The following is a 22339-nucleotide window of genomic DNA, read 5'->3' as shown; positions in this document are numbered from 1 at the left end:
AATAAAATCGAAAAAAATAAATAAATAAACAGATTTTTCATGGGAGATTCGATCACAGGTCTATACCATTGAAATGCAATGTGCTTACCACTGGACCACATTGGCGCTATTACATTGAGAGTAAAAAATAACTAATGACTTGCGACCCTTAAGACACAGCACTACTTTCTTTTTTTGATGGCTCAATCTTTTTCTCCTATTTTTAGATTTCTGATCAAGTTATGTCAGATTTATTAATGTAGTGAATCATTTGATTTTCATTGAGCAGGTGTTTTATTCATTTTATTCGAATTCTTATATTCACTAAGGTGCCGCTGTTTGGGGTCGATAGTTGCATTACATCATCATCATTAACGTTAGTTAACCTGCAGGCTGCATTTTTCTCACGGGGCTGCGAGAAAATAAATAAAAAGAGCGGCACTACGGTAAAATAATGATTAAAAAGAGTAAAGCTATGGTCAAATAAATAAATAGAAGAAAAAAAGTGTGGCTGCTGAGAGTGCAAGCAGCTAGGGACACCGGCCCTCGCGACCAAAAAACAGACCGGCCCACCGGGAATTCTCCCGGTCCTCCCGATTAGCCAATCCGGGCCTGATTACACGTTTGGACTTGAGTAAAAGTAAAGAAGTACGATGTGAAATATGTACTTAAGTAAAAAGTATTCATTACCACTCCCTGTTTTAGTTTCATGGTAGTAACTACACTGTACATCTACATCTATACATCTAACTTACATTTCTGTACAAGGAAATATGAACTCGTCGGAAACAAAGAGAATAAATCTCAATGCATACCATATTCATAAACTATTTCATTGCTTTACTACCAATTGTACAAACGTTGACAAAAAGCATGTGATTGTTAAAGTTTTTTTTTTTTTTTTGCGTTATTAGATTGAAAGATCAGAGAAGTACAGTACATGTTCGCAAGTGGACAAAAGACTGTAACCCAATTTAAATGCCAGATTTGAACTTAAATGTGTCTCTTGTTTACCTGTGATTCGATTAACCAAAACGCATCTTATTACCCGGTATAAACATGACATTAGTCATTTTAATGACATGACATTAGTCATGTTTATAGCTGACTCCCTGTCACATGCATTCACATTCTTGTCGTTCCCATGGAAAGCTTAATAAACAAGCGTTGCGGCGCGTGATCATAGGTTGAAAAAGCCATGCACGGCAAAAATAGATTGTCTGAATCAAAAAGGCGTTCAAATTTCGCAATGACAAGTAATTCAAGAGTTCACACTTAGCTGATGATTTATAAAAGCTTGTTTGGCATGCTGTCCCGGGAGAGAGCCCCGAGCTCAAGGGCTCCTCGAGCCCGGGGCTTCCCTACCGTTGGCAGAGCAAGAGGGGAGCCTGAGCTCGGTGGATCTCAGAACTCCCCTGCTGCGGTAGCTAAGGCAACACAAGGGATTAGACAAGCTTGATTGTTATGCATGTTGAATGTCTTTGGACTGTGGGAGGAAACCGGAGAACCCGGGGAAAACCCACGGGGACACGGGGATGACACACAAACTCCCCACAGAAACACCCACCGGTCCTGTGGAACCAGGGCCGGCAGTGTTCTTGCTGTGGGGCTCACAGTGCTAACCACTGCGCCGCCGTGCCGCCCAATCAGAGGTAAAGGAGGAGAATAGGGGAGGAGGGGGGTTTCTTCCAAACGAAGATAAAGTGAACTGGAAACTGTGGCTATTTATAGTAGCTTAGGGCTCATATGATTGGAAGATAGTGATTAGCAAATGCGAGACCGGCCCTGATAAATCATAAGCACGTAATCCTCTCGAAATTAGTTTATGAATAAACTTCACTAATATAGATTGCACCACAAAACACATTAAAACGAAAGTAACACGACCAATTTAAAAAAAAAGTAAGGAGTAGAAAGTACAGATATTAGTGTAAAAATATAAGCGGTAAAAGTAAAAAGTTGTCAAAAAAATAAATAGTGCAGTAAAGTACTGATACTAGAAAAATCTACTGAAGTACAGTAACGAAGTATTTGTACTGCCCATCTCTGCTTATAACTAATGTATTTTATCTTTGCCATGATAACAATAAATAATATTTGACTAGATATTATTCAAGACACTTCTATACAGCTTAAAGTGGTTAACTAGGGTAATTAGGCAAGTCACTGTATAACAGTGGTTTGTTCTGTAGACTATCCAAAACAAATATTGCTTAAGGGGGCTAAAAATATTGACCTGAAAATGGTTTAAATTTAGTTAAAATTGATTCTAGCTGAAATAAAACAAACAAGACTTTCTCCAGAAGAAAGAATATTACAGGAAATACTGTGTAAAACTCCTTGCTCTGTTAAACATCATTAGTTGAATATTTAAAAAAAGAAAAGAAAACAATTCACAGAAGTGCGAATCATTCTGACTTCAACTGTACGTCAGTCTTCTTACCCTCCAGCGAGATGAGGGACCACGGCTGGCGTGGGTACATGAAGGAGGCGTTGGTGATCTGCTGATTGATGTCCTCGTCCTCATTGAAGGGAAACGTCCCGCTCAGACTGACGTATAAGATCACGCCGACCGCCCACGTGTCCAGAGAGCGGTTATAGCCGTGATTATTGATGACCTCGGGCGCCAGATAGGCCGGCGTGCCCACAATAGAGCGCCGAAATGACTTTTCTCCGATGATACGGGCGAAGCCGAAGTCACAAAGTTTGACCTGAAACACAGAGCATACTTTAACAACAAAGATCCATTGGTAAATTAAGGAATAATAGGGTACATGCACAGCTTGTGTTTCTTCCCATACTGATTAACTTCCGGTGAACGGTTAATGTGACTTTATTCATTTTATACGGTTGCTTTTACAGCATCAATGTTGTAATGTGATTAAAATATAATCAGTTAAATAGACTTTGGCATTCATTTTGTTGCTCAAGCGATAAAAAAGCCGTTTACTCGCACGCGCATGTCAGAATCAGCAGGCTAGCGCAGAAGCTCCATTGAATATACTGGGGTACAATAAATGCTCATATTTTAAAGGGCACCTATGGTGAAAAATCTACTTTTCAAGCTGTTTGGACAGACATGTGTGTAAGTATAGTGTATAGACCGTCATATTGGGGTGAAATAAACACACCCAGTCCTTTTTTTCCAATTTAACAACATAATAACGGTGGACCAATTGGAGAAGCTTTCAGACCGGCCGCAACCCTACATAGGAGAGCGGTCCCCCCGCCCACCAATATTGATTGTCAGCCTTGCGTCACGATCATATCCTCAGTTACTTGTTGCACGTCCGCCATTTTCAGCGTGTGAGTCAAAGCGATATCACTAAAGAAACACCCGTGCTCTATTTTTTGATGAAAGGCTCATTGGGCTCAACATTACTGCATCCAAAATGGTGAAAAGCCTTGGAGTAATGATTGATGACTAACTAAACTTCTCTGGCCACATTTCTAGAACTGCTCAATCTTGCAGATTCGCACTCTATAACATCAGAAAGATCCGACCCTTCCTATCTGAACATGCAGCTCAACTCCTTGTTCAAGCTCTTGTTCTCTCCAGACTGGACTACTGCAACTCTCTACTATCCGGGCTCCCAGCTAACTCTATCAAACCTCTTCAGCTGCTTCAGAACGCAGCAGCACGAGTGGTCTATAATGAACCTAAACGAGCACATGTCACTCCGCTGCTCATCCGTTTGCACTGGCTGCCAGTTGCTGCTCGCATCAAATTCAAATCTCTGATGTTTGCCTACAAAGCGACCTCTGGCTTTGCTCCTTCTTATCTGCTCTCATTTCTGCAGATTTATGTCCCCTCCAGAAACTTGCGTTCAGTGACTGAACGTCGCCTCGTGGCTCCATCCCAAAGAGGGAAGAAAACGCTTTCCCGAACTCTCGCGTTCAATCTGCCCAGTTGGTGGAATGAACTCCCTAACTGCATCAGAACAGCAGAGTCACTCGCTGTCTTCAAGAAACGACTAAAAACTCAACTATTTAGTTTCCACTTGCCTTACTAATATGCAACTCCCTCTCTGACTCCTCCACTAACTACAATTTTTTTTTTATTTACTAACGCTTTCCTTCTTAGACTTAACACACCTGAAACTTGCCTACAGCACTTATTCATTGTTGCTCTTATAGTTGTGTAAATTGCTTCCTTGTCCTCATTTGTAAGTCGCTTTGCATAAAAGTGTCTGCTAAATGACTAAATGTAATGAATGTAACACAAGATCAATATTCTCCACATTATCGCTCCAATCAGAATTATTGCTTGTACCTTTTGCGTGGCGCCATGCATTTCGGAGTTCTGGGTGGGTGAACGTGGCGGAGCTTCGGGCCAGCAGCTTGGCGGCCGCCGCGCTGCTGTGTTTGCCCCGGTGGAGGCTTGTGTTTGGAGTTCTGGAATGCGTGGCGCGACAATTCGGGACACTTCATGTTTCTGCCGCGTCACTGAGAGTCTGGTGTGCCATGCCGTGGCGCATTCGGTGCCTCAGTCAAAGTTAATTCAGTGTGTGGTTATTAGTCTCGGTAAAAAAAGCTCGGCACTTGTACACCGACACTATACAAAGACACAAATGATTTTGTACTCTCTGCTTGGTCTGTGTCCCGAGTCGTACATGTACGGCTGAATGCTCATTCTAGCTTAGCTTCTCTCTCTCTGTCTGTCAGCCTGTCTGTTGCAAACACAGATTGTGGGAGCTCTTGGCTCCGCCCCCTTGTTACATTGGGCGGGAAGCCGGAACAGTGAAGCAACACGCCCCTAAAACAGCAAACTGTGTACACGCCCCCAACATGACACTGTTGAACACATTATAATAAAAACATCTGCACCGTGTGTTGAACTGAACCTAAACTGGCTCACTCAGAACAACCATAATATTAGTATTAAATCATAAAAAAGGGGTAAACTATGTGCCGTTAAAAGACATGGTGGGAAAAAGTGTAACTTAATGCGGTGCTTCTTGTACAATTAGAGACCCACTTTTTATCAGATATCACTCAGGCAGTGCTCACTGATTTTTAAAGAAAACAGTTCTTAACCGAGCCGATTTTGCAATGGCGTACAGTTCACCGGAAGCGCTTAACCCAGGTTACTGGCAAAATAAAAGTCCTTTAGCACACTTCCGCATATACCCTAGAGACCTTTGATTTTAAATAAGCCAGATCAGGCGCTTATGGATGCTGTTATTCTCGCCACATTTAAAGTATCCATGAAATTAAAACTAACCGTGTTGATTTTGTTAGCTCACATTGCTAGTTTTGTGGTGAACAGTTCATCTGTGCATGGCATTAAGAAAACAATAACAGTTTGCTCTTGTAATTTTTAATGGAAATCTGTGTAACGTACAGTCAGGAGATAAAGTTACGTATTAAGTTCGTGGGTTTATGACCCCTGGCTCCGACCCGACTGCGGTGAAAATCTCTGGGTGACAATTGAATTACTCAAGGATATTATGCAGACTGTCCCATCTCGCTCACTGTCCGAGCTTCAAAGGAAATTCAACCCCCCCCCCCCTTCCTCCTGAGACACACACACACACACACACTCACACACAAAGACACACACAAACACACTCACACACAAAGACACACACACACACACACACACACACACACACACACACACACACACACACACACACACAAGCTCAGACACTGAAATGGACTCAGAAATCCCCATATTTTGGTGTCAAAGTTAATGTTATGAGTTTGTAAATTTTGTATTTCATTTCTGACTTTCTTTCATATACATCTCTCTCTATATGCACTTTTCAAGACACTAGACAATCTAAGAATGCCTGAATCATGTTTATGTGCTTCTAAAAGGGTCATGTCTGGTATCATTCTGTTGCTAACATTAGCCTACAGCTCATGATCTAGGAGGCATGATCTTAATTTATATAGCTTACATTCTTTAATGCTCTGAGTTAATGTCTCTTCGTATGCCTTCGAGCGGACCCTTATTTTGCATATTAGCGGTCCAGAGACAAAGAAAATCTCCCGCTCAAACTTTGCCAGGAAACCATTGGTCAAGGCTGATTTATACTTCTGCGTCAAGCGCACGCTTATGCTACGGTGTTGACGGATAGCCCTACGCCGTCGCTGACGTGCACCTCTCAAAAAATGTAACTACACGTCGCAACAAGCTCTGTGATTGGTCAGCTTGGTAGCGCTGACAAGTCTGGCGCAACCCCGATGAAGTGATTGTTTACAAGTGTGGAGTCCCGTGAAGGAGCTCCGGATGGAAAGTTTTATTTTGTGTTTACCTCATAGTTAAAGTTGTTGCACGTCCGCCGGTTCCTGCCTCAAAATGAGCGAGTTTGAGCCACTTGTACATCCAGGAAGTGTTCAGGAGCAAAACTCCAGCGAAGAAACTCGACACAGAGGAACATTTACACCTCACTGCCAACTAGCGTTTCGGAAGTGTTAATGCAGACCAACAGAGACAGCGCGCAGAAGTATAAATGCACAGCTACGCGCGTTGCATGCGCCGTTGGTTACGCCGGTCACTTGACGCAGAAGTATAAATCGGGCTTAAGTCAGTAGAAAATGGGTTTGACTTGCCACCACAGTTAAAACCCATCTGTGCCTCAGATCTGTGCAGAGAGGTTCGAAAGAAACTTTCCTAGAGGCCCTTTGAGGGGGCAAACCGCATTTCTGTGCCCGTGTGACTCGCTCGAGTCCGCGTTTTTCTTATTTTTCCGCCAAGGTAACTCAGTTTAAAGTTTGCGCCTCGCGTATGCTCCGATCTGCACTGCAAGCTCCGCTCATCCAGAAAGGACACCAAGGGACTCCATCCTCCAGCGCATCGGAGAAACTCGCAAAAAGAGAGACAGAGAAACCCACTAAATCCAGGCATTTTAGTTATCCGTTAAGCTGTGCGGCCCTGGTCAAAAAGGTGTTTTTATAATCTTGGTGATCCTTAATAGTGTGTGGAACGGAGATAGATTTGCCATCCTTTTATCTAAACTCTTTATTTCCTTGCTTGCTTTTCTTTTCCACGTTTGTTCGATGTTTTTGTTGTTATGTTTGTGCGTTGGTTCATTATATGTCAGACTAGTCAATAAATTCCATAATAATCAAATGAATTGTATTGTTTGCCTCAAAGAAAAGTCACTTAAATGATCGATTTCTTGCTACAAGCTGTTATTAAGTTTTTCAAAACTTATAAATTATTAATCTACTTCACAAGGAGTGGTTATAATTCCCTTTCTAAAAAAATAGATCATTACAGAGTCCGCTCGGATGAACAGGTGAGGTCTGGTTATATTTATTTGGTCAAATTATTCATTCATTTATTCATTTTCTTGTCAGCTTAGTCTCTTTATTAATCCGGGGTGCCACAGCGGAATGAACCGCCAACTTATCCAGCAAGTTTTTAGGCAGCGGATGCCCTTCCAGCCGCAACACATCTCTGGGAAACATCCACACACACATTCACACACACACACTCATACACTACGATTTAGCCAACCCACTTCACCTGTACCGCATGTCTTTGGACTGTGGGGGAAAACGGAGCACCCGGAGGAAACCCACACGAAGCCAGGGAGAACATGCAAACTCCTCACAGAAACACCAACTGAGCCAAGGTTCGAACCAGCGACCTTCTTGCTGTGAGGCGACAGCACTACCTACTGCACCACTGCCTCGCCCTTGGTCAAATTAATTGCAAGTTAATTTGGAATATTAATAATTATTAATAACTCGTTATTACTGATCATTAATGTTCATAAACGGGGCTAATTTTGCTACATCTGAAAATACAATTCCTGTTTGTTTTCAGTTAAATTCTCAGATTAGGTCTGCGTCCGAAACCGCCTACTACTCAGTAGGTACTGCATTTGAATTTAAGTGATTACTCCACGGTTAAAAAAGTGCGTTCTATACAGTAGGAATGTGAGTAGTATGAATGGAATTCGGATGTACTACATCCGCCATTTTGTCATGGTCACGTGACTGAACTGCGTCCGTTGCATCACTTCACTCTCATTTATGAATTCTCTCACGGGGCATCATGGGATAGCGCAGCATGCCTGGGATGCGCACTTCAGAACCTCGCCGGAAGTAGTAGGTCATCCGGGTACTTCTCGCATACCGACTTTCGAATTCTTTGAATTCAGATGTACTACACAGCTCGCATTCTGATTTTAGCGTACTGTATAGTATGGAAGTATGCAATTTCGGACGCAGATAAGGTCTGTCTGAGGTATTAAGTATGTTAGCCACGCCCCTCCTGCTGTCAGTTTTGACAACAAACAGAAATGGTGAGGAGGAGGAGCCTGTTAGGTTGTAAAGTCTCTCCCAAACCCTTTTCCATATCTCTCTGATAGAAATGTCTACTTTATACATCCAATCAGCTCACAGTAAGAAAAAACAAGCCACACCCACTGTTTGCTCATTTAATATTCTGCTTCTCTAGGAACTGCATCACAATGTGGGAAAAAAAACACGCCTGCAGCTTCCGAAATGAACCAGAAGTTGCTTAGACCTATTTCAGTATGTTGGTGTACTTTCGACTGAAACGGAATATTGAGTAGGGGGCGGGGCTTTATTTTACACATTATTCCCTAATAGCATATTAACGGTAAGAGGGGCGTGGTTAAGATTATTAATATACAGTTGCTATGGAAACCCACAGGATGATATCAACAGAAGAACTGACATTCCAAACGCGAAAACAGATGGTCAGACTTTGATTGAAGATTACCAAAACAAATAATGTTTTTCTTCAGCAGATTAACCTGCACAGATTAATTATTCACTTTAGGAATAACAACGTGAACTAGCAACATAAACATAGTAACTTTTGAAATCACATGGACTTTAAAGACATCCATAACAGGAAATGACTGCTTTAGGTTTGTGTCATATTCAAGTGTCAACAGACCTGAGGAAAGGGTTCAGGTGAAGCGAGCAGCACGTTTTCAGGCTTCAGGTCACAGTGTGCGATATTCCTCATGTGTAGATACCGCAGTGCCTCCAAAACCTAAAACACCAACAACACACTCAGTCTTCTGAAGTCTTCTTTATTCATTTACACTCTTCAAATCAAATCCACTGGGGATTGTTTAAAAAAAAGAAGAAACATATTTTGTTCACTAAAGAAACTTTCAATAAACAGCATTACAAGAACCAGTTTCCTTAGTTTGAAGAACATTATAAAAATGCTGGCACTATGAATAAACTTTAGTGAAAGGAAAGATGACATGGATGTTAAAGGCTCAAAGAACACCACCAGGGCTTTACATTAACACCCGCTAACCTGCCAAATGCGGGTAGATTTCAGCTTTGGCGGGTTAGACAGACACCTCCACTAGCCACTTTGGCTGGTTGAAAATAATTTTTAAATTGTAGTTTTCCTAAAATCAGGGTTCGACAATATAAGGATGGCCCAATATGCGTGCAAATGTGATCTTAGAATCGAGGAGTAAAATAATTGTGATCATGCAAGCAGAAGAAAGCAAATGAATACAAAATGAGAGAATGATCATCACTCGCGCTAACAGCTGATGTGATGCGCGCGACTGCTTAAAAAGCATGCACGCGACTGCTTAACGCGTGCGCGCTCCCGAATCGTGAACCAACCGTGTCTGGAACAGGTTCTGCAAACGCAACTGTCATCGGTTCTCTTTCAAATAAACTAGACAAATAGCGATGAACATGCATCCACAGTCCTGCTGCTTTCAAGAGCTCAAAATGTTTCTTTTTGTAAGCAGCACCGGTTGCTTTCACTTTGAACAGATTTAAATGGCCTAAAGTACCGTGAGCATGTGATCATTCTTTCATTATCACACACGGTATGTTTCACCTGCTTTCATTTGCTTACGCTTTTATTTGCTTTTATTTTTGTTAAAATGGTTTCATTTTTTTTTTTACTACGTTGCTTTAATGGGAGATGAACTCTCCATTTATATATATATATATATATATATATATATATATATATATATATGTATATATATATATATATATATATATATATTAAATACACACATACATATATACACACACACACACACACACATATATATATATATATATATATATATATATATATATATATATATATATATATATATATATATATATATATATATATATATATATATATATATATATATATATATATAWWATATGTTCAGTTAACTGGTGATCTGAGAGTTATATATTTTTGACACATGACAATAGTTATTTTTTTTAAGTCAATTGCTTTTCTTTCTTTTTTAAGAAATGTTTTGTTAAATAAAAAGTATAGTACACAACTATACTTTGCTTGTTTTGACACAATAAAAAATTGTGGCTAAGAAATAATTATTGTTTAGTGTGGTTGCAGAGATAAATTTGGTACATCGTTAATTTTGAGCTCTACAAAAGTCATGTAATATTAAAACTAATTGCAATATAACACTATGAAACCATGACTCCTTTGCTCATGCTCATTGAGCAAGCTCATACTCGACACACAAAAAGTGAAATGAATGAGGACGCATGTGGACAACACAAAATTGTGGCTAGTCAAAATGCAGAGTGGCTAGTAACATTGGAAAACTACTTGCCACAGTGGCCGGTGATTAAAAAAGTTAATGCAAAGCCCTGAACACCACATGAAGATAACAACAAAATAATACTAATAATTAGATGTTTTTTTTTCTGTGGCTTTTGTATTTCAAAGGTTTTATTCGTTCATTCATTTTCCTTCGGCTTAATCTCTATTTCAGAGGTCACCACAGCGGAATGGACCGCCAACTATTCCGGCATATGTTTTACAAAGCCATTCACACTCATTCACACCCATACACACTCATACACTACAGCCAATTTAGTCAATCAGTTCTCCTATAGCACATGTGTTTGGGCTGTGGGGAAATCAGAGCACCCGGAGTAGGCCCACACCAACATAGGGAGAACATGCACACTGACCCAGCCAGGACTCGAACCAGTGACCTTCTTTCTGTGAGGTGACAGTGCTAATACTAATCTTGTATTATTATTATAGGTGAATCGGATTAACTAAATTGGCCATAGCATATGAGTGTGTGTTTGTGTAAATGAGGGTCTATGGGTGTTTCCCAGTACTGGGTTGCAGCTAGAAGGGCATCCGCTATGTAAAACGGTAGAATATTTGGCGATCCCTGACAGATAAGGGATTAAGCCGAAGGAAAGTGAATGGAGGAGTGAATGAAATAAGAGCTGAGAGCTACTGTTAGAGGGCCCAAGCAATCACATTAGTTATTAGTCAACAACATTATTTATGGTTATCAAAGCTAAAAACCACAGACATCGCTCTGGGAAATTTAGGAATGGTTTCCCCCTTTGAAACTGGGACTAATGTTAGAAGAAGGCATTTTCATTGTGACTGAGTTTATTTACCTGAGTGACCAGGAAGCGAGTGTTGCGTTCGGGCAGACGTCCGTTCTCATGAGATAAAATCATTTCCAGCATGTCGCTGTGGAGCTTCTCCATCACTACAAACGTGTATTCCTTAGTCTCGAACATGCCTTCCAAGTGAATGACTGCTGGATGAGACAGCCTCTGAAACACACACATAACAACAACAACCACAGCATTAGTCTGAACTGGTTCAACATCACGTTTTAAAGGGCGCCTATTATGCCTCTTTTGACAGAATGTGTCACATGAAACATGAAAATTCAGCTCAAAATATCCTTAACTCCTTGCGTCTCAGTTACTTCAACAAACTGTATATAGGTTTAAGCTTCTGATATTCAGATTTCTCAGCACAGACAGACATAAACAGACAGAAAAATGATGTGTGTCGGTACATTAGGTCCGTGAACTGTTTAAACTCCTACCTGGAGTATTGCGACCTCATTTTTGGTCTGTTGCTCCTGTTTGGAGGGGAATCGTGTTTTATCGATGACTTTAATAGCGACTGGTCGTCCCGTCTGTCTGTGTGTCCCTCCGTAAACCACACCAAACTGACCCGAACCCAAAACCTCATCCGAGAAGATCTGGTAGAGCTCGCTGATGTCCTGAAACACACAGCAGAACACAATGGCTACTGTTCAGGAACAGGGGTATTGAGTTTGCCTAAAACTAACACCATTAATAAAAATGTGACTTGAAATTCACTCTAATAATAATAAGAATAAGAGGAAAAGACTTGTTTTATTTTAACTAGTAGACATGTAAATACTTCTTATTTTTTAAATGAAACAAAAAAAATCTACCTTTTTTAGTTTTATGTACACATACAGATATAAAACAAGACAAAAACACAATAAAACTTTGACCACAGTGAAAATTGGCAAATGTAAATGAATATTTTACATGAATAGTAAAAAATGAATAGTATCATAATTAAGTTATAATTTAACAGTGACAATGCAGCTTCCCCACCTGACTATTGTCTCCATTCTTTTCATCACCTGACAAGAGAAGAAACACAACAATATTTCACATCATAGACGACATACACATCGAAAAATAGACAACATCAGTTATAAGTCATTAGAAATGCTGCCAGGAAACAGATTTGGGGCTCTATTTTGACGGTTCATGCACAGAGCGCAAAACGCAGGGCGCAAACGCTTTCAGGGCGTGTCAGAACGCATTTTTGCTAATTTAAGGACGGAAAAATCCACTTTGCGCCAAGGCGTATGTTCTAAAAGGGTTGAGTTTATTTTCTTAATGAGTTATAGGTGTGTTTTGAGAAAAAACCAATTAAGATCTCATCTCCCATTCCCTTTAAGACCCAGCTGCGTCGCGCCAAGAACGCATTCGCTATTTACAGGACGCAAAGTAAGTCTAAGTGGAAAAACTGAGCATTTCACGAGCAAACAGTTAACAGTTAACAGTTTTTTTAACAGAAAACTTAAACAGAGCATCTACTGCGTGAGAATGAAAGATAATGAATCACTTTCACTTTCGCTCTTGGATAGGGAAACCTTTACGCACAGACATCAATTAGTCTATAAATAATTTATTGCGTTTGTTAATATTCGTTTCAAAACTGTTTCTAAATTCAGTTCTAATTTCCAGCAAACGAATAAATGAACAATAATAACAAAATGTGCTCAAAAACCTGAGTTATATCCTAAAACACATGCTGTGCCCCATATGGTCTAAAACCTGACCGGTGGGCAAATCTAAGCTTGTTTTTAATAAAACAAATATAAATATGGATATAATAAATAATACTGCTACTAATAATAACATTATACAAAAGCAAATTGTTATGAATGAACTGAAAAAGCCTCCCGAGATGAAGAAGACATAAAAGCAGTGATTTTTCATATTTATGTAGGCTAGAAAATAATATGTTTTGTAATATTTTAATCCTTTTTATTTATATCCTATATCTATTCTTATTATATCCTATATATATCCTTAATATTTACATTTTTTCATATGTAAAGATATTTGCCTATTGCTCTCTTGTGCGTATTAAGCAGTGCGTAAGCGAGGTGCAACTCTGCGCTGGAGTTTAGACCGGGTTAGTTTTGGTCTAATGAAAAATCTATTATAGATTCTCAAAATAGCGACGCGCCAACGGTCCGCTTCAGAACGCCTTCCTTTTTAGAGCAGAACGCCTGTGGGCGCACATATGAGCGTTAATGCATTTGCTATTTAAACAGCGTAGCGCAACGCCTCAAAACCACTCTTGCGCCAAGCTGAAACTACCAAAAGACTATTGCGTCACGCCTTGTGCCACACTGCGTCGGGTGTATGATAGGGCCCTTAGTTTTAGTCATTATTTGGGTAGCACACATATTCTGAACGTCTTCGGCAGAATTTAAATGAGCCATTTTCATCTAGATTAATTCCAAGATTAAAGTGAAATTAATCTAGATAAGAAAATATATCTATGCCCACCTATAAAAATATATTTTTAAAGCACAGCAGCCTTCGTAAACTCAATGAATCAGTTATTGTTATGAGCCTGTTGTGTTTGTCTGACCGTTCTCCTCTGAGTCCTCTGCTGTGGAGCCCTGAACGGGTCTAAGGGCCAGCTTGAGGGCCGATTCCCACGCCGGACCGTCCTGTTCAGCAAACACACAGTACACCAGAGAGCCCGTCTGCAGCTCCAATGAGTGATCGCCGCTAATCTGATCTGCTCCTCGAACCTGCAGCACCTCCGACAGGGAGATCTCCTAAACACACACACATACATACACATGAGGAGATGTTTAAAAAGAGGAGTGTTCGTATAACGCTGCATCAGAAAAGGGACTTTATAAACACCTTATAGTACTTGCTGGTGTTTTCATTGGGGTACAGGGTGATGCTTTTCCCATCCAACACCCAGTAGTGACGTTTTTTCTGCAAAGAAAATGTATGAAATGAAAATCCGCAAGTTTTCAGATTTCATCATGGGGTAATTATGTCTGATCTGACAACTTTTGATGATTAAAATGAGACTTATATATATCAACAGCCCATTGTGAGTAATTCTTCAGACGTGTGTGGTGTTTTCTGACCAGTGTGTCGGTGCTGGTGTTGTGGATTAACCAGCCCTTCTTCAACACTCCGCTGCCTCTTCTCTTGCTGTGTTTGACCGACTGCACCACTCGCATCAGAGGGATATTACTGCTGAAACACGGCCTGCACACACGCACGCACAAACAGACACACACACAATTGTAAACACACATATACTTGTTTTAGTGGTTTAAGAGGACTCTCTATTAGCTTTGTGTCTGTAATTGTTAGGGGTGTAACAATACACAAAAGGCACGGTTCAGTTCGGTTCACGGTTTTGGAGCCACCGTTCGGTTCGGTACGGTTCGGTTTCTGTTTGCTGTGGGGTTAGGGTTGATGTCATGTTAACAGCAATGCTAAGGGACAATTCACTTAATAACAAGAACATCTTAACTTTTTCTTTATTAACTTTGTCATCGCATTTTTAGTACAGTCAGGATACCCGAGTAAACAACTAAAATTAAATAAATACCTCCAATCAGAAAAAAACTATTCTCTGTAGTGCAGCCATCTTAACTAAGTAAACTAAAATGAAATAAATAACTGCAGTGTAGACTAGTGAAAGATCTTCTTCAAAAACACCATAATATCCACATTCTCAGATGAGAGGCTTGATCTCTGTGCAGACACACACGCTCATTTTTGATTATATGGTTTCATTTAGATAGATAGGTTTCCGTTTAAATTAATAAAAAATATACATATAATGTGTTTGTAAAGTGTTTTTTCATGACATATTCACCAGTAAAATACATTGCGGTTGTGTCTGAAACTAATGTTAGGGTTGTAGCCGGCTGTATGTTTGCCTCCCGATCTCTCTCTCTCTCTCTACCGCTCCCTCTATGCCGGTCATTTATGCACTGTAGGTCCGCCTTAACGACAGCTGCTGCCTGTCATTTCTATAGGTCCGCCTTTTTGACAGCTGATTGGTCAGGAGACCGCTCTATTATCATTTGGCGACGCAGCGGGAATGTAAAATGCATGTCAGGAAGAGCGGGAGAGAGAGCGCTTTTTCCTTTGATCTCGTTTTTCGTGTATTTTTCTGACATGATTATGATTTTCGTTGTTTTTGCTTAACTTTCGTTTGGGTAAAATTATTTTGCATTACTTTTGCCCACTTTAAGAAATTTTGTGAGGTTTGTACATTTTTATTTCAATTGATTTGTATATTATCCGCTCCTTCCCGACAATATAGCTGTATCTCCTCAAATTCACTCTTAGTGTAAGGTGGATAGGGAAAATGTCATACGATTTCCATTTTGCAAACAGGTAGAAAATGTATTGTTAAAGACATCAGGTAAGAGGTGAAGGTCATCTTTGTTTATTTTATTCAGTATAGGGAAGAATGCGGCGGACGGCGCTGAAGACCTTTTTTTTCTTTTCATCAGTTTTAGCGAGGTAAGAGGGGTTATTCATGAGTTAGAATTGTTTTATTATATTTATTTCTTTTGTTTGTCTTCACTATCACCCCCTTGCTCGAGTTTAACTAATTTTTGTTTGATACTTTTGTTTGAATTTGTTACTTTATTATATTATTTTTATTAGTGTAAATATTTCTGTTTTTTTTTTTATATTTGGGCATTATTCTGGTTTTACTTTTGTACAATAAATCACTTTTGTTGGCAGTTCTGTTGCTTACACCCTCACATTGTGAAATTACCACACTTTTTAAATGTTTTTCCTTACAAGTAAGTTTCGTGAAACAGTTGAGACAGACAGGCGTGCGCTTTGTCTACGACACGAATTCTATTCCTGTACTCAACTGGAAAACCAAAATGTTTCAACACAGATGACTTAAATGTGTCTGGGGGATCTGCAATCTCAGAACTATGTAAAGCAGCCATCCTGCGTCCAGTAGTAACGAGTGTGATGCTCACTCATGACATAACATGCACTAAAATACTAACTTTAGAATATAATATTTAGAACAAATCCTCATCATTACTAAAACAATTTAATCAAATATGATATTAAAGATGTGTTTAAATTGGTTCAATTAGTTAGAGACAAGTGACGTCAACCTCAACAATGGGCAGCAGGGGGCGTGAGAGTACCGCGGTACGCCACGAGAGTTTCGCGATACGTATCGTGGTTGGTGTATCGCGATATTTCGGTTCGGTTTTAATATCGTTACACCCTTAATACATATATATATATACATACATATATATATACATACATACATATACATATATATATATATATATATATATATATATATATATATATATATATATATATATATATATATATATATATATATATATATATATATATATACATACATACATACATACATACATACATATATATTTATATATATATATATATATATATATATACATATATACATATATACATACATATATACACACATATACATATATATATATATATATATATATATATATATATATATATATATATATACATATATATATATATATATATATATATATACATACATACATACATATATATACTGTATATACATATATATATATATATATATATATATATATATATATATATATATATATATATATATATATATATATATATATATATATATACTGGGTCAGTTGGCATTTCTGTGTGGAGTTTGCATGTTCTCCCCATGTTGGTGTGGGTTTCCTCTGGGTGCTCCGGTTTCCCCCCAAGGTCTGAACGCATGTGGTAGAGGGAAATTGAATAGGCTAAATTGGCCATAGTGTATGTGTGTGAATGTAAGTGTATGGATGTTTCCTAGTGTTGGGTTGCAGTTGAAAAGGCATCTGCTGCGTAAAACATACGCTGGGTAAGTTGGTGGATCATTCCACTGTGGCGACCGCTGACTAATATGAATGAATGTGTGTGTGTGTGTGTGTGTGTGTGTGTGTGTGTATTTACGTGACAGGCATCTGCGGTGGCATCAGCTGCTCCAGCGGTGGGTCTTTATAGCGCAGCTCCTCATAGAGAGCGTTTACTGACTCCACAGCCACGTTTTCCTCTGATTCCTGACCAGCGTCACTGTCTGAAAACACACCACAGCAACGGCAATACAACATTTATATATTATACAAAGACAAAACTGAAATAGTCTGCCTTAAAATAAACATCATAAAGCATAATGTCCTAAAACTAGGCTTCATTACAAATACAATTCATAAAAAAAAACCAATCCCACCTTCTCCGTTTGCTCTTTCACCTCGACATTCAGGGGGAACGAGAGCCTGACAGCGGCGATGACAGTTAAACTTACAGTCTGGAGTGAAAGGCAGACAAAAACAAACATTGTTCAGTTGTTGAAAGTTGAGCAGAGGAATTAAATTAGCCTTGATCTTTTGACATGTAATGGGTCATAGCATTAAAAACTAAACATCCAGTAAGCTTTTAGACTTTCAGATGCTTGGTAAGTCAACAAGATAAAACAGTATAATAGAAAAATAAAACATGTCAAACAGCAGGAGCATGTTAGTTTTGGTGCCTCAAATATTAACATAATAGTCTGCTGCAGTTCACTGAATGGCCACCGGTTGTGCTAATAACAAGAGTTTCTGAACTCTATAACAGCCGATTTCATCACTCCTTAAATTGCGCAAATTCATTCATTCATTCATTCTTACTTTTTTGGTTTGGTCCCATATTTATCAGGGGTTGCCACAGCGGAATGAGCCACCTACTATTTCGGCATATGTTTTGCGCACCAAATGCCCTTCTAGCTGCAACCAAGTACTGGGAAACACCCATACACACTCACATTCACGCACACAATCATTCATTCATTTTCTTTTCAGCTTAGTCCCTTTATTGATCTGGGGTCGCCACAGCGGAATAAACCACCAACTATTTCAGCATATGTTTTAGAAAGCGGATGCCCTTCCAGCTGCAACCCACTACTGGGAAACACCCATGCACACTCACATTCACGCACACAATCGTACACGCTGAAAAAAAACATAGGGCGGTGCTTGATTTCATCCTTTGGCAACTGACTGGATCATCAGAAGATGGGTGTTACAAACAAAATACAGGAGGATTGTTGAATGGATGAAAGCAGGACAGAAACAAAACATGCACCTGAATTGTTTTTAGCCACGCCCCAAATTACATCCTAAAATTACTGATAACCCCGCCCTAAAGAACTGATAGCCCCACCCTCAATGATTACTACCACACCCTAAATGATTGTTAGCCACGCCCTTATTGACTGATAGTCCCACCCTAAGTGATTGCTAGCCACGCCCTAAAAGACTGATAGTCCCATCCTAAATGATTGTTAGTCACGCCCTAAAGTTCTGAAAGCCCGCCCTAAATTATTATTGTTACCTACGCCCTAAAGGACTCATAACCCCGTCCTAAATGTAGTGTGAACTCAGCCTTAGTGTACTCTCAGTGCTGGGTTGTTGGCATCCGCTACATACAACATATGCCAATGTAATTGGCGATTCATTCCGCTGTGGCAACCCTTGGTAACACAAGGATTTAATCAGGCAGTGTAAACACACCTGCTGTCAGTAAGTGTGCATGAGTGTTTCTTACCGGAGCACTGCAGGCCCTGTCTGAAGAGGCCCTTGAGCAGGCGGAAGCAGTGCTGGCAGACGGTTGGTTTGGTGTAGGTGTGGATGTGGAAGGTGTGAGGGACCCGCGGTCGCCCCTCCTTCCCCTCGGACATACCCACACTCACCGACACATCGGCCAAGGACGGTGGCCGTGAGCGCATCGGCTTCGACAAGCTGATCTAAGGACAGAGCAATCAAACATTGGACAATTGGTTATTCCCAGAACATCAAAATCAACAAATAGTCTGGCTGCAGATTCGCACTTGCACCTCCAGGCTTGCATGCTCAGACTTGCACGCTCAGGCAACCGCGCTTCCTCTGCAAGTGATGTCATTTACATCGCCACCTGTGTCCACTTGCATGAAAGTCTTCCGGTAATTTAACATAAGGGTGTCCCTGAGGCGGAAAAATCATGTTGTACAACTTAAGTAGGCTACTTAGAATTATTTGACAACGTCGTCACTGGCAACGCAAGCAAACTGGAAACTTACTTTTGGTTTATTCGTGTTGATTTCAAGTGACGTGACAGGTGCAGGTGTCGATTGTAAATGACGTCACTTGCATAGGAAGCGTGGGTGCCTGAGCGTGCAAGCCTGAAGATGCAAGTTCAACTCTGCAGCCAGACCCTTCTCAAATCAACTGTAGGCGGTAGATCTTTCTCATATCTTGCACCTAAACTCTGGAACAGCCTTCCTAGCAGACACACTCAGCAGACTCTGTCAGTGTAAAACTAGATTAAATACACATCTCTCTGCATTAGTATACACATAAAACACAAAAGCTTTTGGAATCCAAATCCTCTAAAGGGTTGTTAGCCAGGAACACTTCCCAAAAGACATTATAATTTGAACAGCATCTACTCGTATGTTAGTCTGTTTCTACTTATCCCGAGGTCTCCATAATCTTGGACCCGGCCGTATCCTGTGCAGATGCCGTGGCACTTGTGGAGATGTGCATCGTTGGATTTTCTTTTCAGTGTTTTGGGTTTACATTACACTAAACTGAACTTCAACTCTGAAAACTGGACTGACAGTTTCAATTTACTAGATCTTCATCTATGTGAAGCTGCTTTGACACAATCTACATAATAAAAGCGCTAGAGAAATAAAGATGAACTGAATTGAATTGTATGTTCACCTCCTCCAGACTCCCGCCGGTGTGTATGGAGAGCGATGGGGCACGCGGTCGGCCCGGGGGGAGCAGGGAGAGACTCGGCCCACAGCGCCGATACACACGAGAGCAGTCGTTGGGTAACCTGAGAGCACATCGCTTGTGGAAGTCCAGACCACAGCCTGAGGAGACAAACACAGTATATAGAGTTGAAGTCAGAATTATTCACTCTCCTGAATTATTAGACCCCTGAATATTCTTTTTCCCAATTTTTCGATTTTCCTTCATTCATTTTCATTTTCTTGTCGGCTTAGCCCTTTTATTAATCCGGGGTCACCACAGCGGAATGAACCGCCAACTTATCCAGCAAGTTTTTACGCAGCGGATGCCCTTCCGGCTGCAACCCATCTCTGGGAACACTCCTACACTATGGACAATTTAGCCCACCCAATTCACCTGTACTGTCTTTGGACTGTGGGGGAAACTGGAGCACCTGCAGGAAACCCACGAGATCGCAGGGAGAACATGCGAACTCCACACAGAAACACTAACTGACCCAGCCGAGGCTCGAATCAATGACCTTCTAGCTGTGAGGCGACAGCACTACCTACTGCGCCACTGCGTCACCAATTTTTCAAGTTTTTTTCCAACAATTTCTAAACAGTTTCAATAACTAATTTCTAATAACTTAATATTCTTTTATCTTTGCCATGATGACAGCACATAACATTTGACTAGATACTCTTCGAGACACTAGTATTCAGCCTAAAGTGACATTTAAAGGCTTAACTGGGTTAATTAGGGTAATTAGGCAAGTCATTGTATTACAGTGTTTTTTTGAGTGGCAGAGTCAAGGGAACTTGGGCGTTTACGGCAGGCCCCGGATCTACTGGGCTGTAATACGGTGTCTCCAGGTGATGACATCGCTTAAATTGGAGGCAGGTCTAAATGCCCAAGTTCTCTTGACTCCGCCCCCTTGTCAGATCAGGGCTACAAAGTAAAACGCGCTGAAACGTGAGGCGCAAAGTGAAAACAGCTTCGCAAACTCACGGTTGACTAAAAAGCAAATCAAAATGAGCACTGCAATAGACTGGACGGGTTTTGTAAAGACAATGCTGTAAAAAACTTTTGCAAATATACAGTTTCTTTTTTAAATTGCAAATATTTTAGTTTTCATTTGCACGACTTGATTTTTATTTCCGGTTCATTTATTTTTGATGGCAAAATACATTTTTATTTCCTAATGAAATTTTTGCTTTGCGATTTTTAAAAAATTTTCATTTATTTATTTTTTGCTGAATATTTCATTTTTTTTTGCTTGCAAAACTTTCTTTTATTTTGCATGCATTAATGGCTCGATTGACTCCATACTTTTAGCCTTTTTTTCACTCGGTTGTCTACATCAGTGGTTCTCAAAGTGGGGGTCGGGACCCCCCGAGGGGTCGCGGGACAATGAAGGGGGGTCGCCTGGTGATTTCCAAAAATCTATTTATATTATTAAACCATAAGAATTAACATATTTTATCCATAACCTACTGAAGAGAAAAAATAGTTGTTTATACCATATAGTTACTATAGTAGCTTATAGTTACTAGTTCTATTGGATTGCAACCCCTGGGGTAATTACATTATATTAAAGACACAGCAATACTGTCAGATGCAGCAGATTTCATAACACCTGGTAAAACTTTGTTGCCCATTTACAGCTCTCCTACATTAAAAAAAATTAAAAGAAGATAGACTTGGGTCCATTGGTGTGTGTGCTCCATTGCATGCAAGGTTTCTGTATTTATAACCACCTCAGAATATATTGGGGGTCACGACTCACTGGCATTTTCATTTTGGGGGTTGCAGCCTGAAAAGTTTGGGAACCGCTGGTCTACAGAACCAACCACTGATGTCCAATGACTTGCCTGATTGCACTTCTCTAGTTCAACTTTAAGCTGAATGCTTGTAGAAAAAGTTTATTCATGTCACATTGTTGAGTTTTATAAATAAAAATGCTATTTAATATAATTTAGATTAGAAAATGAGTAAATATTATAAAAAGCAATGACAAACAATAAATATAAATTATTTAAATGTATTTTATTCAATTTAAAATATTTTTATTGTTATTTTTAATTAGTACTGTTGTTATTTCTATTATTATTATTATTATTATAAATAGTATTATTACAATTATAACTAAATATTTAGCCATAACTGTGCGTGTGTGTGTGTGTGTGTGTGTGTGTGTGTGTGTGTGTGTGTGTGTGTGTGTGTGT

General features: G+C 39.8%; 1 protein-coding gene across 5 annotated transcripts in view; it reads right to left on the bottom strand.

Annotated features, from left to right (window-relative positions):
• Window positions 1-22339, bottom strand: part of prkd4 (protein kinase D4) — a 60688-nt gene that overhangs the window by 6117 nt on the left and 32232 nt on the right. For 4 of the 5 annotated variants that reach the window (NM_001177454.1, XM_073906873.1, XM_073906876.1 and 1 more), the window contains 12 exon segments: window positions 2423-2690; window positions 8867-8965; window positions 11350-11511; window positions 11793-11972; window positions 12340-12368; window positions 13901-14093; window positions 14185-14262; window positions 14421-14544; window positions 17311-17434; window positions 17588-17665; window positions 18943-19141; window positions 20100-20254. In NM_001177454.1, coding sequence (NP_001170925.1) covers window positions 2423-2690; window positions 8867-8965; window positions 11350-11511; window positions 11793-11972; window positions 12340-12368; window positions 13901-14093; window positions 14185-14262; window positions 14421-14544; window positions 17311-17434; window positions 17588-17665; window positions 18943-19141; window positions 20100-20254 — 1689 coding nt within the window. 5 annotated transcript variants of the gene reach the window in all.

Source organism: Danio rerio, chromosome 7 (genome assembly GCF_049306965.1).
Source record: "Danio rerio strain Tuebingen ecotype United States chromosome 7, GRCz12tu, whole genome shotgun sequence".
Lineage (NCBI taxonomy): Eukaryota > Metazoa > Chordata > Actinopteri > Cypriniformes > Danionidae > Danio > Danio rerio.
The sequence above is the reverse complement of the archived record's forward strand: the minus strand, read 5'-3'. Positions and strand labels throughout refer to the sequence as shown.